At 36.3% G+C, this 21,744-nt stretch overlaps 1 protein-coding gene across 1 annotated transcript in view; it reads left to right on the top strand.

Moving 5' to 3' along the window:
- Positions 1–2,617: 2,617 nt before the first annotated feature.
- The window catches only part of LOC6652750, a 51,261-nt gene continuing 32,134 nt past the window's right edge, over positions 2,618–21,744 (top strand). Inside the window, exons 1-2 of the mRNA XM_047012589.1 lie at positions 2,618–2,636; positions 7,448–7,711. Coding sequence (XP_046868545.1) covers positions 2,618–2,636; positions 7,448–7,711 — 283 coding nt within the window. The remainder of the gene's footprint in view (positions 2,637–7,447; positions 7,712–21,744) is intronic.

Below are 21,744 nucleotides of genomic sequence, written 5' to 3'. Positions count from 1 at the left end.
TGCTGTCTGGTTACATTGCTTTGAAAGATGTTCCCTGCTACCGCAGTTGAAGCATAGCTTGGATGCGTCGTTCTTGCTTCTGCACCATCTCGGCTCAGTCTTCAAGCGAACTCGGCTTATAAACATGCCTACTCGTATTTTGCCCACCTTCAGCATCTTGTTCGCCAGTTTCGGGTTCACCATCATTGTTGCAGTTTGTGTACCACTGTACGCTTTGCGCATCCTTGGACAGCATTCTGCCGGCAGATCTTCGTCAATAAGTTCCAGGACGGCGCACAGAAGATCGTCTGCAATGTGGAATTCTGCGAGAACTTTTATTTCGATCATGGCCTTATCGCTGAACGCCTTGCTGTGCGTCAAACGGCACATGCGTTCTCCTTGAACTGGTGGATTCCGGCGTCTGTGTGGACTGACTTTAGTACCATCGCGTAGTTGGCTGGGTCTTTGCACTTCACCATGATGACGTCCGGCCTCTTCTTTTTAACGGGTTCTCCATCCTGGTTTCCCTCCTTTCCGCATCTTCATTGGTGGTTTTGCCGGCAGTATTGCGTGTTGCGCATGCAAGGCATAGTCCAACCTTCACAGGATGCTAATGCATCTGCTCCAGTACCTGTAGCCGAATGGATTTCATCTTAAGGTGTGCCTCATTCATACATTGAGTTGTGCTGCGCGTCGGAAGAGCCTTTTTGTTAACAGAGCCATCTATTATCTCGTCTAGAATTTTGCCCAGTTCGGTCATCAGGGTGTTAAATGACTGCGACGGTTTTTTTAGCTTCTTGAGTGAGGTTCCACTTTCGGTATTGCAAGGGGTTGTCAACACTAGTTACTAACTGATTAATTACAATCGGCAAAGAAATAAACGCCAAGAAGTCGACGATAAGGAAAATGATAAAATTGTCACGCCTTATTGCCGTTCGCAATCCAGATGAGTGGCCAGTCTCTTGGCGAAACTTTCCAATTCTTTCCCTCTATTTTCCAGTGATTATACGTCGGTTATATCCTTTTTTCTGCGGAGCGACAGAAATACGCGCTTGAAAATACACATTCCTGCATGTTGTTGGGGAAGGGTGTTGAAAATACCATATGTTTCTGTTTGCACCCCTGTATTATTTGTTACCCCTGGTTATGTCGATTGTACTAAGCTTGTAAGTTATCGATATAAGATACTCTAACTCTGAATATGCTTATTCTTCCTTTTCCGGCATTGAAAGTGTATGGACACTAAATAAAGATAAACTTTTACTTTAACGCAATCCAGTCGATCCTCAACAATTCTTAAGCTCATTGACGTTTAAATATGATGGGTACACTTTATCTCTTTTTTTAATGCCAATAAATTACCGTTATTCTGACCAGCTTATTCATACATTCCACCACAATTCCATGTTATTTCTTTGATTTTTGGTATATCCTCTATGCGACGCTTACGAATTTTTCCTTACTAGCACTATTTTTTATCCAGCACAGTGTGATAGTAGAGTCACTCCAATCATACATTTCAGCTGGAAGAGCAATAGATTGCTGGAATTTTTATATCAATTGCGATAGCATGTGTGCTGCACATTATTCCAATTTAGGAATAGTTTTCATATTTTTGATAGGATTGACTTTGCTCTTACTTTCTATTAGGGTATCTGACTGACCAATTTTAGCATATACCACCTTTGCATACGCCTTTTCTGAAGCGTCAGCTAAACCATGAATATGTAACAACATATAAGGATGTGTCTTGATCCATGAATTAATACGAAAATTAAAATCGGTAACTATTAAAACAGATAGATATTTTGCAAATAGCTAGAACAAAACCTAAAGAAAGTATATCAGTGACTTATAATTCTTAAAGTAAGTTTATACCGCTAACAGTTGAAGATATCGTCTCAAGTCTTCAAGTCTCTGCCTCTTTTCAGTTCAGGAAACTTTGATATTTATCGCACTGCATGAACTGTGATGTAGTGTGCAGATCGAATTTATTGCGATCACAATTATGTGGCGTTTGAAATTTTGCTTAGCGAGAACAGATTAGAAAAAAAGGTTGAATTGTCATATAGGAGATTAGCGCATAGGATTATCCCGTGACGTCACAGGCACATCTTTCTCAAACATAATACGATTAGACCTTTAAAGCTCTTAGCGTATTTAGTGTCATATGCAAAACCCCGTGTATAAAAAATACTGTGCCAGCGTTAATCAAAGCGAACCTGGACCATTTTTTTCAGAAAATACGCGTATTGAATAATAATATCAAATCACTATTGAAGTCGAATATTTCCATTTTGAGGTTATTTTTCAGTTTGTCCAAATAGCGGGGGACATATTTTTCTAAATTGATACCTAAAATTAAATTGTTTTTCTAAAACACTTTTGACTAAGTTCCTGCGTGGAAAAAATTTGCAACTAGTCTATGTACCAAATTTGTTGACCGCAGCTCCTATAGTCTCCGAGATCTAGGTGTTCACACGGACGGACGGACGGGCGGAAGTCTGAAAATTTGTTAGGGAAGCAGTTAGAGTTGCAAGATTAAGGCAGTTGGAAGCCTTAGACAAGCAAGGTAGGTGATCGAGGAAGAAATAAGAGAGTAATGGATGGATACCTAATCAAAACAAATTGCTCCAGCATGGGACATTCCATCATCAGTATTGCAGAGATAAAATACTGAATAGGTGTTAACATTACCTGCCAAAATTATAGCCACAGAGTCCAGGCACTAGTAAGTCTGTGTGCGTTGAAGCAGTGAACATGTCAGAGATGTTTGATGATAGCAAAGGAGAGTCGTACAAATTTGATCAAGATAAGGCGACTTTATCATATAGGGACTTTTTTTTAACATTTAATATATTTGTTGAATCTACTCTTAAATTAGAGCCTAACAAGCTTGTGCACAAGCTTTCTTAGTCTAGTACTTAAGCTAAATCCTGGGGATATTGCAGGCGGCCCTAATCACTTGTTATTGGGTTGGTCTGTCATTTCTTTTAAGACGAGTTCTATTATTAGTTCGCGTAAGGCAATTGGCAAGAGCATTTGAATGTTCATCCAGTTTTTCAGAATAATTTAGCTGTTGATTACGTATTTCAGATTTTACGCTAGGTATATTTAGATCATTTTGAATGTTGTCGTTCCGTATGTGCCACGGAGCCCCCTTGATTGAACTTAAAATCTTCGACTGCGCCCTTTGTATGATATCGACATTGCTGGTACTTGCATTACCCCATAGTACGGCACCGTAAATCCAGATGGGTTTCAGTACGGAGTTGTATAGGAGGACTTTATACTTCAGACGTACAGGGGAACGAGCATTGATGATCCAATGTAAGCTACTCGCTTTCAGAGCTGGACAGTTTCTTCTGTTAACCGTAAATGTAACATGTTTGCATTTCTACTCGCTGACCCGAATACGCCAGGTTGCTAGTCATTCCTCTACCACCTTGAGGTGTTCCTCTAATTTTGCAGACGCTTGTATTCGGCATTTGGATCTGCAGAGGATTGCCGTGTCATCGGCAAAAGTGGACGATGTAAGTCCTTAACTCGTTGGTAAGTCTGCTGTGTACAGCAGGTAGAGCAATGGGCCCAGTACACTGCCTTGCGGTACATCAGCTTTGATTTCAAAGTCACGAGAGTTCTATTGTAAAGGTAAGATTCCATGAGTTGGTGGGTGTATTGTGGGAGTTTTTGCTGTATTTTGAACATCAGACCCTCCAGTTAAACTGTATTGAAAGCCCGGGAAACATCGAGAAAGACAGCCGCACAGTATTTTTTTAGTTTTAATGCTGTTCGTGTTTCGGATGTTATGCGATTGACTTGTTCAATTATCCCATGTTTTTCGCGGAAGCCGAACTGGTGTGAAGGGATTGTGTTTTCCGATGCCAGAAATGAGTTTAGTCGGATCTGCAGGACCTTCTCAAAAAGCTTCGAAAGACATGGCAGCAAACTAATTGGCCTATAGGATGATGGCTGGGTTTTGTCCTTTCCCACTTTAGGAATCATGATGATAGTGGACCTTTCCACACTCTTGCAGACGTATTGTACGGCAATGATAGGGAGTTCTAGGATCATTTTCGGTGTACTTACGTCATGGCCAGGGTCTATTTTCGGCTTTCAGTGGTTTTTAATAACTGCAGTGATCTTATCCGATTGGAGTTCCGAGTACGCACTATCTGTTAATGTGCTCGAAGGGGGAAGAACAAATGAGTTTGATGTTGTATTTGGCTGGAAAACCATTTTAAGATGTGTGGCAAATACGGATGCCCTCTCTTTGTCACTGCAGTGAGTTTTGTCAATAACTTCGTTACTTTTTAAGCAGTTGTCATAAAAATATATATTACCCAATGAAAGATAGCAAATAGTAACTGTGCTAAATTTAATTAAGATCGGGTGATTTTATCATATAGCTTCCATAGGAACTATCGGTCAGAAACAGTGACTTTTATGAATAACTTCGTTACTTTTGACGAGATTGCTTTAAAATTAAACTATTATCCAAAGAACAATCGGTGGTAAACGGTAAACAGACCAATAACTCCGTTATTTCCTGTGGTAGGATTGTAGGCCGTTCTTTCGCAAACGTTAGACTTCTTATATGAAAAATTTTGCACTTTGACGGATGTACGTATGGAAAGATTCACAAAATAATCTTGTGAATACAATAATCTTGTAAAATCCAACTTTCACTCGTTGCAGAGGACGGACGTGTTTTTTTTGCGCTTATCAACTTTTGTTTTTCTCGCGATTAAATACTTTTACATAACTCTTAAATTATCGGTTTAATTAATAACAATTACAACATCCGAATTTTATTTTCATTTCGCGAATTCTTGGTGTCGTTTTTGTTTAAATTTAAATAAAATCAAAACTTACAACAATACTTGCATTAGCGGTGTTGTTGTTTTGTTTATCTCTTTTGCTTTTGTGTCTTTACCGTTTTAACTAACTCTCGCGCTCTTGCGTACAAATTGTTGTTGCATGTGTTCAATTTGACGCGCTCTCCCGCTCTTTCCTATTCTTGATTGATTTGCGCTCTCGTCTTTTGCCTACCCGCGACTCTGTGATACGTGTTTTTGTTTTTGTGTTTTAATTTCTTTTTATTCTTTAGTTGTGAAGGCTTACTCTGCACATTAACCCTTGTGTCAGAACTGGTCAGTATATTCTTATACACAGATTTTTTACCTTTAGAATTTTTATTTTTTATTTTTTTGTATTTCCTTTTGTAATTAAATTAAACTTTTGATAAAATGGTTGTCTGCTCAAAAAATAATTGCATAGTTGCCACTAATGCGGTTGACTCCCATGATTATATTCTTTGTTGGTTGTGTGACAATGCGGTTCACGTTAAGTGTGCAGGTTACACAGGCAGAATCAAGGAGTCTATTGCTAAAGGTGGTGGCTTAAAATATGGATGTGATGCTTTCCGGGAGGTCGAGAATGAGATGCGCTCTTTCATGAGGCGGACTAGAGATAGTTTTGACACTTTAAGGGCAGGTTTTAATAAACTCCAAGCGGAGTTTAAGGCGGTGGAGACTCAGTTCAGAAGTTTATCGCTTATGAATGAGTCTCCGAAACGTTAAAGGACCAGTCCTTGGGGTGTTTCTGTATCTGTAGATCCGCCAGCGTTATCTTCCCCGACCGGTCTCATGCACAGTCCACTCCTAATGTAGAGCAATTGATATCGTTTAAGAGCCCGGATGTGAATGCTATTAGTAAAGAATTACCGGTATCACCTCGGAATGATCTCTTAAAAACGTTGCCTATTGTAGTGTCCGATGTGTCCGGGCAATTACCCATTTCAATGGAAATTGCCGATAGTTCTCAAATTAGGGCCCCGTAAACAAGTTGACTGCTGCAGTGGGTGAGTTGTCCAACGTTACTGCTGCGGCTGACGCTTCGGGACCGCGGCCTCTCGTTGGCATACCACCAAAGAAACATATATTTGTTTCTAGGCTAGACCCTGTTGTCACATCTGATGATGTAATAGCCTATATTCGGAAGAAAGTTAGCGTCTCGAATATTGCGGTGGAAAAGTTTAAATTTTCTTATTCTCGGGACATTTCGTCCTTTAAAATTAGTGTTTCTGCCAATATCTTCGACACTATATGTCGAGAAGATTTTTGGCCTAAACATATAATAGTTAAGGAATATACTGTAAAAAAGAAAAATCGGCAACCGATTCGCTTGCCTACAACAACAACTAATACTATTCCTGCCACATCAGCATCTGCTGGTGTGTCAAAAAACTAGCTTCGTCCTTTAACCTGGGTTACCAGAACGTTAAAGGACTGAAATCCAAACTTCCTAATCTCTATGTAGATAGTCTTCGCATTGCTACAGCTAAGGAAAGAGTAACAAGAAACTAGCAATGGTATACAAACCTTGACGCTGTCAAAGTTAGCCCCGGCCATTTGGTTTTATAATAACTTAGTTTTTAATGTTCTCTGTCGCTAAAACATTTAAAACCGCCGTTCTTAATACCAACCACGATAGTGAGCAGTTGGATTACGATGAATTTAGGTCGATCACAATAATAACACCAGCTTACACAAAAAGTGATCTTTCGAGTTGACAGTTATATACAATAACCTGAAACCGATGAACTTGATAGTAAAATACGTTTACTATCCTTAAGCATCGGTTTCGAGATATTCGCGGATAGCTAGTTCTTAGGCAAATTTTCAAATACTTCCACATATATTGTGGACCGTAAAAAAAAATATATATTTTTGACTAAAAATATCGAACACTGTGTACTCCAAAAATGTTACAAGAAGTTTTAATTTGTTCGTTCTTAGTTCATAATGCCTCCACGTTTTTGATTTTGAAGTAGTATATATATATATATATTTTTCTCCTTAATGCTTAAGAAACATTTTAGATATTTTTTTTCGCGGTTAGAAAAATACCCTAAAATTTAAAGTTACTACCTTTTCGAATATCTGAAAAACCGGACTTGAGATTTTTCTCAAACGGCATAATTTTCTTGATTTCAGCTTTAACTCCCTTGGTTTCCTTACCAAGGACTTATAAATAATAAATGAACTTTGCTCAATTTTTCGGAAATTTCTCCAATAATATTTCCTATCACAGACTCTTTCTATGAGTAGTGAATGTGTACAATTTGTGTAACAATTGAAAAATAATTGGTACTTTTTGTGCTCTCTACGTTCTCATGATTTTTTATTGATTGCTGAGAAATCCTCTATGCTTCTTGGAGCTTATTTTAGGTATGAGTAGTTGTACGCGTTTTTTTAATGTGTATAGTAGACAAGTATCGTATAACTCCCACAAAAATGTTTGGTCGAAAATAACAAAAAAGTTTAATAATTTTTCAAATTAATTTTTCTTATTACATGCAAAATAAAGCCTGATAAGCAACTATTATTATTTAATAGTTTTGATTCTCTAGTTTTCTCATTCAAGTTTATATTTAACGTCTAATTATTAATGTAATTTATTTCAGAATTACGACTACCACCCAAGTCGACAACAATTCCAACGCCCCACGTGCACACAACAGCTAAGCCGCGTCGGAAACAGCAATCCGGCCACAATAAGGGACTGAACGAAGTGGTGCGTGCTAAAGAAACCCATTTCTCAAATCAAATTCGGCAAGGGACTGGCGATTTTGGCGGTGGGATTGGTGTATCCCCGAACACCAGTAGCGGCAATGCTGAGGGTAGCGCGCCGAGTGGAAACATTAACGGCATGATTAACGGAGCGGAAGGTAAGTTGCGATTTGAAAAATTCCACAACATTCATATATGTATATAAATGCAAGAAGGGTAGGGAAGGAAGTCAAGCATAAGCGGTAGTTACAAACACTTACACCATCCCTCTAACCGGGGCGAAATATCTGTATATACATATATGTATGTACATACATATGTTCGTTTATATATGTACATACATACATATGTATTTGTTAATCGTTTTTACACCCATAGTAAAATACCCTTCTGTGGAAATAAACATTGAAATACATTTTTGTATTAATCGTTTACAGATTTTGTAAATAAATTTTTCTAATCCACCACCAATACGCACCTTTCGATTTTATAAGTCTATAATACCTAGAACGTATACGATTTATAATGATGTAAGTATGGCGTCTCGCCAAATTCGAAATACCAAGTGGAACAAATATTTTTAATTGCAAATACCGAACGTACATACATAAATACATATGTTTATTGAATTCTATTTACATGCTTCTCAGCAAACTTATGCTTTCTCGCTCAGTCTTATACACGAGTATTGTAGCGCCGCCCCAAGCCTACGGCCAACTCCGGACGTATCGACCACCTATTCAAAAACCGTTCATACGTATATGTAATTAGAATCTTTCAAAAACCGACTTAAATAAAATTGAATATGTCGGCATGAATTTACTAGTGTATCGAACTTGATTTTGATAGTTAGAAAATCAAAGAATCTAACATCGGCTATGCCGACGTTTATATACCCTTGCAGTTCTTGGTAATAATAATTTTACATGTTTGTTTTCTGCAACTCAATTCATAAATATACAAACAAAACAATTTTACTCTCTATTTTACGATTTGTTCTTTCTTCTTCCCTCATTCACAAAACAAAGCAACGCACGCATACATATACAGATTATGTAGCGTTGCGTCTGTGTGTGTATGCATGTACTCTGTTGATGACGAAAGACATAGTAGACAGCAAGCAGCGCTGCCGGCAGAGCTGGGAGCAGAGCCGATTATTTTATTGACTGTAACTTGTGTTATATATATCCGATCAAATTCAAGTTTTGGGATCTGGGGCTTTATATCCAATATTATCACATATGTAAATTTCATAGCATACTCCAATTTTTATGAAAATGTTTCTTCTAGTTCTTCTAGAGCTATATGATATAGTGGTCCGATCCTGGTGGTTTTCATACTTTATTTTTCCCGGTTAATGAAAAACCCCGAAAAATATCAGACCGATAGCTCGTAAGACGGCTGAGTAAAACGCATTCGCACAGACGGACGGACGGACGGACAGACGGAAAGACGGACATGGCTATATCAACTCAGCTTCTCATGCTGATCAAGAATATATATACTTTATGGGGTCGGAAACGTCTCCTTCTGTGTGTTACAAACTAAATTATATAATACCCTCCAATTTTATAATACCCTCTGCAAGGGTATAAAAATTGCGAGGGGCAATCGCCATATCAAATTAAATATAACTGAAAACAAACAAAACTAAAGAAACCAAATTTGGTTTGATTACTGGCTTAATATTCGTCCATATTATAATTATTATTATAATAAGTAGACGTCACTTCAGCCTCCAAAAATAAAAGAATAGCTGATCGCTTTCCACAATTTTGATTATCAAAATAAAATTAGTTACCAAATTTTATCAAAATCAGACTAGAAACACATAATAATGTACGTACAAACGAATTTTTCGTGTGTATAAAATTGAGAAAGGCAGGTTATGATGACATGTAAAAAAATTTGGCCTTGGAAACTTAAAATATTTTAAAAATATTATTTTTCACTTGGTGCATGGGAGACCAAAATCGGCGAGATGTCTTACTTTCTTCATTTTAAAATAAACGTAGTAAAAAGGCGGAAAATTTGGACTCGGCAAAAATACACATACATATGTATAAATTTTTTAAAATTGACTGTTTTTTTTTGGACTAGGATGCAATTAAAAGCCAATTGAAATTCGATCTCCCTAATTGGCCTTTGTTGGTATATTTAAATCAAATAAGTTTCAAAGTGACCAATTACTTTATACATGTGAAGCTTACATATTTAGCGAAGACTATATCGATATTCAACACTTCTTCTTAAGCTTTATATGTTTAACAAGACAAACAATATTTAAGACCAAGGCATTTTATAAATCCATTATGTTTTTGCTTTCCAAAACATTTTGCTTTGAATTATTTTGAGTTGAAACAATTTATAAACTTTCCTTACTTTACTTTTTCTCGTATGAAGAATACGATTTGCGATTTGTTTTACTGCTTTGACGAGCTAGTGGACTCTTGCAATAAGTGATTAAGTATGTTGCTGCTGTTCTAGATAAATAACGCAATATAAGTCTCGCCGCTGTCTCATACGCAATGTGCGGATTAATGGTTTTGTAAGATTATTTGTAACATATAATTCGATTGAGACATCGAAGCAGTACCTCGTTTACCAGCTCTTTTAATTTCCAGTTCAAGGAAATACTTTAAGAGACCACTATCGTGTTTTTTCATTTTTATATCCTTGCAAAAAGGGTATATTAATTTTGGTCACAAGTGTGCAACGCATAAAAGGAAGCATTTCCGACCACATAAAGTATATATATTCTTGATCAGCATGACGAGACGAGTTCATATAGCCATGTCCGTCCATCCGTCTGGATCAACGCAGACTCCCCCTAGACCGTTAGAGTTACAGAGTTGAAACTTTTCATGTAGGGTTATGTATACTGCAGGGTATGTATATCTCGGATTCTGCCGGATCGGACCACTATTTCATACAGTGACTTTTCTCAATAACTTTGTTGTTTTCTGAGCTATTGTCGTGAAATTTAATATTGGTAAGTTTATTACAGATATTACCGGCTGTGCCAAAATAATCAACATCGGGTGACTATATCATATAGCTCCCATAGGAACGATCGGTCGAAAACAGTGACTTTTGTCAATAACATCGTTGCTTTTGACGTTATTGCTTTCAAATTTGTTAGTTTAATCTATCTGTTAATGACTGTGCCAAATTAAATCAAAATCGCGTGACTATATCACATAGCTCCCATAGAACGATCGGTGAAAACAGTGACTTTGATCAATATCTTAGTTTTTTCCTATGCTAAGATTTTAGGCCGTTCTTTCGCAAACATTAACATTTTTAGAAAAAAACGTTTTTCAACTTTAATGGATATATACCAAAAAAGTTGCAAGGGTATACAAACTTTGACGCGGTCAAAGTTAGCGCCGGCCCTCTGGTTTTAATGTCTTTTTCATTACTTCAAATGGCGGTAACTCATCCCGTGTCTCATTCGCGATTACAAAATTGTCCCAAGAATTAAGCAAACTGGATACAACCATAATTTCACTCTCATCTTATATGCCAGTTAGATTTACGAATGAATTAGCGTACTTTGCAGCGCTGTCACCATGTTTCATTTTCAGTCGTACCAATTTTTAGTAAAGCTGGACTTTTTAAATGGACCTTGTGGTAAATGAATGTTGGAATGGATCGAAAGACGAGAAGCGGTCGATTGTATTGAACTAGTTAAGAGGTGTATAAATCAAAAGCTATTAATGATATCGATGACAAACAATTGAATTATGAGAGAGAGAGTTTTTTGGCGTCAAGTCGTGACGAACGTGTTCCTCGTAGCTGCTCGAAAAAGTACATACTAATGTAATAGTTAAGTGACAAATGTTTAATAAATTATGTTCAATAAAACTGTATTGAAACTTGAGTAAAAAGGCCTGCGAATTTGGAGAAAGAAAGTGGGATTATATTTACGTCCCATAAATTGGTGTCAGAATTAGGATTGCACAAACGGTCCCACATGAAGAGCTCGCAATTTTTTTCCATGCTTCTGACAAAGTTGTGCCAGACTTTAAATACACCAACTGCATTGGCTTCATATTCAGAAATAATCTTGCCAAAACCTTTTGAACTTTTTTATTGCAATGTTATACAGCCTCCGCTTTGTCGTCTGCAGTTTTTTTCTTTTTCTGACACACCACACTCCATAGATCCGCTGTTATTAGCAAAATGCGAAATGACAAACACCACAAATCATAGTTTTTATCGTCAAGATTTTAAACCACGCACTCATAGGGTGAAATCGTATATTAAAGTCGCCAAAATGTATGCAGAAGGAAAGACCCCCGACTCCATAATGTATTTATATTCTTGATCTGCATGAACAGCCGAGGTCTAGAGTTTTCGTTGTTTTACAGGCGGTGATCCTGTGTTATTTGTTCTCTTGCTATCCGAACAAATCGTGATTATCGTGTGTGTCGACCAATATTAGACTTTGCTTTTGGCATTCTGTTAATAATTTAATATCATTAAAATAGTTGGCGAAAATGGCTATAAACGGAATTAGTAAATGAAATTACTTTATTTGGGACTGGCTAACCTTTTTTTTTTAATACCAATCGCAGTTTTGTATTTGGTTTTCATCATAGATAGCGGCAGTAGTTGTTTTGTCGCCTGAAATGTTTTAAAACTTTATTAATATAGAAAATATTAACGCAAAATACTCTTTTAAAAAATGATGCAAGACAGAAATTTGTATTTTAAGTGCATATATGTGAAGAAAAAATGCATTAATTTATCGAATTTATTACATATGTATAATAATTTACATTTACAAAGAGTGCAGCGCCATTTCTTGGCCATACATATACGTAAGAAGTATTTTTGCGCCACCCAATGTACTGTGTTAGTACTCAACTATGTCCAAACAGAATTCCTCGATCTGGGCTCTTTCCATCCAGTATGGAATCAACTTTCATAATCTCCACGTATTAAAGCTGCTCATAATTAGCTCCAGACAACTGACTTCGCACCGACGCGGTGAAATATTGGGATGAATTTATTTCAATTCGACGCAAAATGCACTTGAATGATTAATCAAATAATTCATTTCATTGACAATATTTCGTACCGTCTTTGTTTTCTGCAACTCAATTCATCAATATACAAACAAAACAATTTTACTCTCTATTTACAATTATTTTACAATCACGTATGTAAATTTCATAGCATACTCCGATTTTTATGAAAATGTTTCTTCTTGAGGTATATGATATAGTGGTCCGATCCTGATGGTTTTCATACTTTATTTTTCCCGGGTAATAAAAAATCCCGAAAAAAAATTTCAGCCCGATAGCTCTTAAGACGGCTGAGTAAAACGCAAACGCACAGACGGACGGACGGACGGACAGACGGACATGGCTATATCAACTCAGCTTCTCATGCTGATCAAGAATATATATACTTTATGGGGTCGGAAACGTCTCTTTCTGTGCGTTACAAACATCTGACCAATTTTATAATACCCTCTGCAAGGGGGTATAATAAAAAAGGAAAAACGGTTTTTTTTTCTGGCAATGATGTTAGTGCTACAATTTAATATTATGGCTCGAAAATATAACGAAAGTAAAATTGAATGCAGGTCTGGTCCGAAACGTGTGCTCGCTGTCGTTCCAAACTAAAGAGAGAAATTAGCACTACCAACTGGCCTTAGAAACGATGACCACTTCTGGTTCTCTTAAGATCGGTGCCTCATCATTGGTTCCTACATAGGTATATTCCCTTCGAGGTTGGCTTCGACCAAAACACAATACCGGACATTCACGGAAACAACAGTAACACGAACTGGGACCGAGTCCTGGTCGGGACTAGTCGAGGGCTGATGTGTTCTGTGCAGTCCGTGCAGCCTTAAAGAAAGGCACGCAGCAGTGCTTCAGGGCTTTCGGCAACCAGATTACAGCGGGTTGGATGGACATTAGCCTCCGAAGTAGGGCTGTTTCCGAGGTTTTCTCCAACTGTGAACAGAATGTCCTCCAGGAGTTCCTTTTGGATATGCCTTGCAATGGCGAAAAATCCAGACAATTTTACCGTTGGAGTTGCTTGCGTTCGGTTTGCAAAGTTGGGTTTCCACCATTCTAGGGTTTTCCGACTGTTTTTCTTGGTAGGCCTGTTTGGTAATATGCCGCTAGTAGTTGCCGAATGAAGATGGAGAGGCTGGATTCTACATTTGCCTCCATTTTACTTTCATCAGGGATGCCCCCACTATATCATATGGCTCCCATACAAACGACAAATATCTTCGTTATTTTCTTAGCTATTGTCGTGAAATGTAATATTAGTGAGCTTATTACACATGTAAATGACTGTACCAAATTTGATCAAGATCGGGTGACTATATCATATAGCTCCCATGGGATTAATCGCTCGAAAACAGTGACTTCTCTGAATAACTTCGTTACTTTTAACCCGATTGCTTTCAAATTAAACATTTGTTAGTTCAATATATCTGTTAATGACTGTGCCGAATTTGATAAAGATCGGGTATACAAACTTTGACGCGGTCGAAGTTAGCCCCGGCCCTCTGGTTTTAATGTATTTTTCATTACTTCAAATGGCGGTAACTCATCCAGTGTCTCAATCGCGATTACAAAATTGTCCCAAGAATTAAGTAAACTGGATACAACCATAATTACTTTTAACTCGCCTAAATTAATTTCGCTCTCAGCTTATATGCCAGTTAGATTTCCAAAGGAATTAGCGTACTTTGCAGCGCTGTCACCATGTTTCATTTTCAGTCGTACCAATTTTTAGTAAAGCTGGACTTTTTAAATGGACCTTGTGGTAAATGAATGTTGGAATGGATCGAAAGACGAGAAGCGGTCGATTGTATTGAACTAGTTAAGAGGTGTATAAATCAAAAGCTATTAATGATATCGATGACAAACAATTGAATTATGATAGAGAGAGTTTTTTGGCGTCAAGTCGCACAGTTGGGCCTCTGCTCGGATAGCGTTGCAAAAATACGTTTTTTCATGATCGCGTTTGGCAAAAATGATATATGCAATCGATAGGAAATACTTCAGAGATTATGAATCCGAAAAATTTTTGAAATCGGTTGAGATTCATGGGTGCTAGAGGCGCCCAAAGTTGAGACATTTTTAGTGAAAAGGAAAAAATGCTAATTTAAAAAAAAAAAAAAAAAAAAAAAACTCAACTTTAAAACTGAATATTGGGCGATTTCAACAATCGATCTTGGAATAGCATTAATAGCATGTTTCATAAATTTTAATAATTACTTAAATAGTTATTGAATTAGAAGCGTTTAAAAAATGTACTAAATATTGGCATTTGTTGAACTTTGATGGAATAAAACTAGCAAGACTCAACGAGTATCAATACCGGACTATATACACTAGGTAGGTGAAATATTTACCTATCAGATGTATATAGTCCCAATATGCGGAGACCTGCGACAGCGATGCGTAAGCCATAAAACTAAGGCAACCTCGCCTAAAAAAGGCAACCGCGCTGCAGGTAAAAGGAGGAAGAAGAGCGCATGCGTATTGGCCTGTAGCTTCTTTGTATTTAAATGATAACATTGCGTACTGTTTTTTTGCAAATACTGCCTGTTTACATATATGCCTTTCTACAATGATAAATTGTTAATTACCTGCTTTGGAAAAAATGACAAGACAGGTAAATGTTATTTAAGTTGATGAGAAGTTTGTCCTATTTGTGGGTTGGTCGTTTTTTTTCCGTTTACCTAATTGGATGTAAATATTAAGTTGTTTACCTAATTAATACAAAAAGGGTAATACCGATTTTTCGTTCTACCTAGTTAATTAAAAAAATATAACATAAAGAGCTACTTATTTCTCTCGTTTGCGACAGTTTATTTTTAACTTCATAAGTGGAAACACCTTAAATCAGGACTGAATAGTATTTGTCAATATAATTCAAGACAGTTTTATTTAATTGTGCAAAAATGTTGTTAAAGAATAAAAGGATTTTGAAAGTTTTCAAAGAGTGTGAAAACTTAAACGATTTTGAAATGGGATTGCTAAAGGAGATGAGCGTTTCATTCGAAAACGCTAGTACGGAGCTTAAGTTGAAAATCAAATATACACAAAATAACTTAAGGCGAAAATGGATCGCAAGCGGAAGAAATCTGGCAAATTTCGTAAAAAAAATGAAGTTTGGCTTGAGGAGTATACGACATTCGTAGATTCGGAGCACGAAGATGATCAACCATCAACTAGCCGAGGAAGAGGAAGGCCGCATAAAGATGTGGAAGATTGTTTAACGTTTACAAGGAAACGTTCTCCTCGGCCAGGAGAAACAAAAACGGATAAAACATCTCGTGAGGATATTCAGAGCAGGAAGGAGATTATACAAGCTGAATTCTCTCGCAAGCTGGGACTGAAAGTTGACTGCCCAAAGTACGGATACGGAAATACGAATGATGGAAATACTTCAAGGAGATTTTTTTAAAATGATGAAGTGACATCTTTTATAACAGGTGTTAGTCAAGAGATCATTAAAAGGTTGGCTGTTATCTTGAATATTATAAATTGCAAGGAAACGGTAAATGGTGAAAAATTTGCCGAATATACTTCAAAGACTGCTCATCTTTTGAGTGAATTGTATCTGCAAAAAAAAACTTACCCCAACGGTACATAGGATTTTAACTCACGGAAAGGATTTAATAGAATATCAGTGTTTACCACTTGGAGAGCTATCCGAAGAAGCACAGGAATGTAAAAACAAGGACTACAAAAGGTTCAGATACACTAATACATTAAAAACTTCTCGTGTTAGACAAAATGAACACCTTTTTAACATGCTAGCAGCCTCTTCGGACCCACTTATTGCATCACTGAGACACGTGCGATCACGAAAGGATTTGGAAAATATCAACTATAGTCCCGAAATGTTGAGTTTATTAGATATTGATGTAAATATTGAAAATTATGTTGAAGAAAATCAGCCATCAATAGCAAATTTTCAAAGTTAACCTAAAAAAATTAAAAAAATTTTTTTTTTTCTTTTTGTAATTATGTTAAAAAATCAAATTAAAACATTAAAAAATGTTACATAGTCGTCTAAAACAATGAAAAATTTCATTTGTGATTAAAAAAAACCGGGTTTCGATCCATTTTTAAAGGAAAAACATGCTTTGAAATATTTTCTGACTTTGATTTTGTATATTTCAGCACCACGAACACCCAGCACTTTTGACAAACATTCATTTTTAAGCTTAAGGTATTCTTTATCATATGCTTTTTAAATTTTTGAAATCGCTTTATTGGTTCAGACGCTATGATTATTGCAATGCTAAATGCCACAAGGCCCCACTGTGAGTCGTGACGAACGTGTTCATCGTAGCTGCTCGAAAAAGTACATACTAATGTAATAGTTAAGTGACAAATGTTTAATAAATTATGTTCAATAAAACTGTATTGAAACTTGAGTAAAAAGGCCTGCGAATTTGGAGAAAGAAAGTGGGATTATATTTACGTCCCATAAATTGGTGTCAGAATTAGGATTGCACAAACGGTCCCACATGAAGAGCTCGCAATTTTTTTCCATGCTTCTGACAAAGTTGTGCCAGACTTTAAATACACCAACTGCATTGGCTTCATATTCAGAAATAATCTTGCCAAAACCTTTTGAACTTTTTTATTGCAATGTTATACAGCCTCCGCTTTGTCGTCTGCAGTTTTTTTCTTTTTCTGACACACCACACTCCATAGATCCGCTGTTATTAGCAAAATGCGAAATGACAAACACCACAAATCATAGTTTTTATCGTCAAGATTTTAAACCACGCACTCATAGGGTGAAATCGTATATTAAAGTCGCCAAAATGTATGCAGAAGGAAAGACCCCCGACTCCATAATGTATTTATATTCTTGATCTGCATGAACAGCCGAGGTCTAGAGTTTTCGTTGTTTTACAGGCGGTGATCCTGTGTTATTTGTTCTCTTGCTATCCGAACAAATCGTGATTATCGTGTGTGTCGACCAATATTAGACTTTGCTTTTGGCATTCTGTTAATAATTTAATATCATTAAAATAGTTGGCGAAAATGGCTATAAACGGAATTAGTAAATGAAATTACTTTATTTGGGACTGGCTAACCTTTTTTTTTTAATACCAATCGCAGTTTTGTATTTGGTTTTCATCATAGATAGCGGCAGTAGTTGTTTTGTCGCCTGAAATGTTTTAAAACTTTATTAATATAGAAAATATTAACGCAAAATACTCTTTTAAAAAATGATGCAAGACAGAAATTTGTATTTTAAGTGCATATATGTAAAGAAAAAATGCATTAATTTATCGAATTTATTACATATGTATAATAATTTACATTTACAAAGAGTGCAGCGCCATTTCTTGGCCATACATATACGTAAGAAGTATTTTTGCGCCACCCAATGTACTGTGTTAGTACTCAACTATGTCCAAACAGAATTCCTCGATCTGGGCTCTTTCCATCCAGTATGGAATCAACTTTCATAATCTCCACGTATTAAAGCTGCTCATAATTAGCTCCAGACAACTGACTTCGCACCGACGCGGTGAAATATTGGGATGAATTTATTTCAATTCGACGCAAAATGCACTTGAATGATTAATCAAATAATTCATTTCATTGACAATATTTCGTACCGTCTTTGTTTTCTGCAACTCAATTCATCAATATACAAACAAAACAATTTTACTCTCTATTTACAATTATTTTACAATCACGTATGTAAATTTCATAGCATACTCCGATTTTTATGAAAATGTTTCTTCTTGAGCTATATGATATAGTGGTCCGATCCTGATGGTTTTCATACTTTATTTTTCCCGGGTAATAAAAAATCCCGAAAAAAAATTTCAGCCCGATAGCTCTTAAGACGGCTGAGTAAAACGCAAACGCACAGACGGACGGACGGACGGACAGACGGACATGGCTATATCAACTCAGCTTCTCATGCTGATCAAGAATATATATACTTTATGGGGTCGGAAACGTCTCTTTCTGTGCGTTACAAACATCTGACCAATTTTATAATACCCTCTGCAAGGGGGTATAATAAAAAAGGAAAAACGGTTTTTTTTTTCTGGCAATGATGTTAGTGCTACAATTTAATATTATGGCTCGAAAATATAACGAAAGTAAAATTGAATGCAGGTCTGGTCCGAAACGTGTGCTCGCTGTCGTTCCAAACTAAAGAGAGAAATTAGCACTACCAACTGGCCTTAGAAACGATGACCACTTCTGGTTCTCTTAAGATCGGTGCCTCATCATTGGTTCCTACATAGGTATATTCCCTTCGAGGTTGGCTTCGACCAAAACACAATACCGGACATTCACGGAAACAAGGGCCTGTTTGGTAATATGCCGCTAGTAGTTGCCGAATGAAGATGGAGAGGCTGGATTCTACATTTGCCTCCATTTTACTTTCATCAGGGATGCCCCCACTATATCATATGGCTCCCATACAAACGACAAATATCTTCGTTATTTTCTTAGCTATTGTCGTGAAATGTAATATTAGTGAGCTTATTACACATGTAAATGACTGTACCAAATTTGATCAAGATCGGGTGACTATATCATATAGCTCCCATGGGAATAATCGCTCGAAAACAGTGACTTCTCTGAATAACTTCGTTACTTTTAACGCGATTGCTTTCAAATTAAACATTTGTTAGTTCAATATATCTGTTAATGACTGTGCCGAATTTGATAAAGATCGGGTATACAAACTTTGACGCGGTCGAAGTTAGCCCCGGCCCTCTGGTTTTAATGTATTTTTCATTACTTCAAATGGCGGTAACTCATCCAGTGTCTCAATCGCGATTACAAAATTGTCCCAAGAATTAAGTAAACTGGATACAACCATAATTACTTTTAACTCGCCTAAATTAATTTCGCTCTCAGCTTATATGCCAGTTAGATTTCCAAAGGAATTAGCGTACTTTGCAGCGCTGTCACCATGTTTCATTTTCAGTCGTACCAATTTTTAGTAAAGCTGGACTTTTTAAATGGACCTTGTGGTAAATGAATGTTGGAATGGATCGAAAGACGAGAAGCGGTCGATTGTATTGAACTAGTTAAGAGGTGTATAAATCAAAAGCTATTAATGATATCGATGACAAACAATTGAATTATGATAGAGAGAGTTTTTTGGCGTCAAGTCGCACAGTTGGGCCTCTGCTCGGATAGCGTTGCAAAAATACGTTTTTTCATGATCGCGTTTGGCAAAAATGATATATGCAATCGATAGGAAATACTTCAGAGATTATGAATCCGAAAAATTTTTGAAATCGGTTGAGATTCATGGGTGCTAGAGGCGCCCAAAGTTGAGACATTTTTAGTGAAAAGGAAAAAATGCTAATTTAAAAAAAAAAAAAAAAAAAAACTCAACTTTAAAACTGAATATTGGGCGATTTCAACAATCGATCTTGGAATAGCATTAATAGCATGTTTCATAAATTTTAATAATTACTTAAATAGTTATTGAATTAGAAGCGTTTAAAAAATGTACTAAATATTGGCATTTGTTGAACTTTGATGGAATAAAACTAGCAAGAAAATAAAACTAAGGCAACCTCGCCTAAAAAAGGCAACCGCGCTGCAGGTAAAAGGAGGAAGAAGAGCGCATGCGTATTGGCCTGTAGCTTCTTTGTATTTAAATGATAACATTGCGTACTGTTTTTTTGCAAATACTGCCTGTTTACATATATGCCTTTCTACAATGATAAATTGTTAATTACCTGCTTTGGAAAAAATGACAAGACAGGTAAATGTTATTTAAGTTGATGAAAAGTTTGTCCTATTTGTGGGTTGGTCGTTTTTTTTCCGTTTACCTAATTGGATGTAAATATTAAGTTGTTTACCTAATTAATACAAAAAGGGTAATACCGATTTTTCGTTCTACCTAGTTAATTAAAAAAATATAACATAAAGAGCTACCTTTTTCTCTCGTTTGCGACAGTTTATTTTTAACTTCATAAGTGGAAACACCTTAAATCAGGACTGAATAGTATTTGTCAATATAATTCAAGACAGTTTTATTTAATTGTGCAAAAATGTTGTTAAAGAATGAAAGGATTTTGAAAGTTTTCAAAGAGTGTGAAAACTTAAACGATTTTGAAATGGGATTGCTAAAGGAGATGAGCGTTTCATTCGAAAACGCTAGTACGGAGCTTAAGTTGAAAATCAAATATACACAAAATAACTTAAGGCGAAAATGGATCGCAAGCGGAAGAAATCTGGCAAATTTCGTAAAAAAAATGAAGTTTGGCTTGAGGAGTATACGACATTCGTAGATTCGGAGCACGAAGATGATCAACCATCAACTAGCCGAGGAAGAGGAAGGCCGCATAAAGATGTGGAAGATTGTTTAACGTTTACAAGGAAACGTTCTCCTCGGCCAGGAGAAACAAAAACGGATAAAACATCTCGTGAGGATATTCAGAGCAGGAAGGAGATTATACAAGCTGAATTCTCTCGCAAGCTGGGACTGAAAGTTGACTGCCCAAAGTACGGATACGGAAATACGAATGATGGAAATACTTCAAGGAGATTTTTTTAAAATGATGAAGTGACATCTTTTATAACAGGTGTTAGTCAAGAGATCATTAAAAGGTTGGCTGTTATCTTGAATATTATAAATTGCAAGGAAACGGTAAATGGTGAAAAATTTGCCGAATATACTTCAAAGACTGCTCATCTTTTGAGTGAATTGTATCTGCAAAAAAAAACTTACCCCAACGGTACATAGGATTTTAACTCACGGAAAGGATTTAATAGAATATCAGTGTTTACCACTTGGAGAGCTATCCGAAGAAGCACAGGAATGTAAAAACAAGGACTACAAAAGGTTCAGATACACTAATACATTAAAAACTTCTCGTGTTAGACAAAATGAACACCTTTTTAACATGCTAGCAGCCTCTTCGGACCCACTTATTGCATCACTGAGACACGTGCGATCACGAAAGGATTTGGAAAATAGCAACTATAGTCCCGAAATGTTGAGTTTATTAGATATTGATGTAAATATTGAAAATTATGTTGAAGAAAATCAGCCCTCAATAGAAAATTTCCAAAGTTAACCTAAAAAAATTAAAAAAAATTTTTTTTTTCTTTTTGTAATTATGTTAAAAAATCAAATTAAAACATTAAAAAATGTTACATAGTCGTCTAAAACAATGAAAAATTTCATTTGTGATTAA

The sequence above is a fragment of the Drosophila willistoni genome, unplaced genomic scaffold (assembly GCF_018902025.1).
Source record: "Drosophila willistoni isolate 14030-0811.24 unplaced genomic scaffold, UCI_dwil_1.1 Seg169, whole genome shotgun sequence".
Lineage (NCBI taxonomy): Eukaryota > Metazoa > Arthropoda > Insecta > Diptera > Drosophilidae > Drosophila > Drosophila willistoni.
The sequence above is the reverse complement of the archived record's forward strand: the minus strand, read 5'-3'. Positions and strand labels throughout refer to the sequence as shown.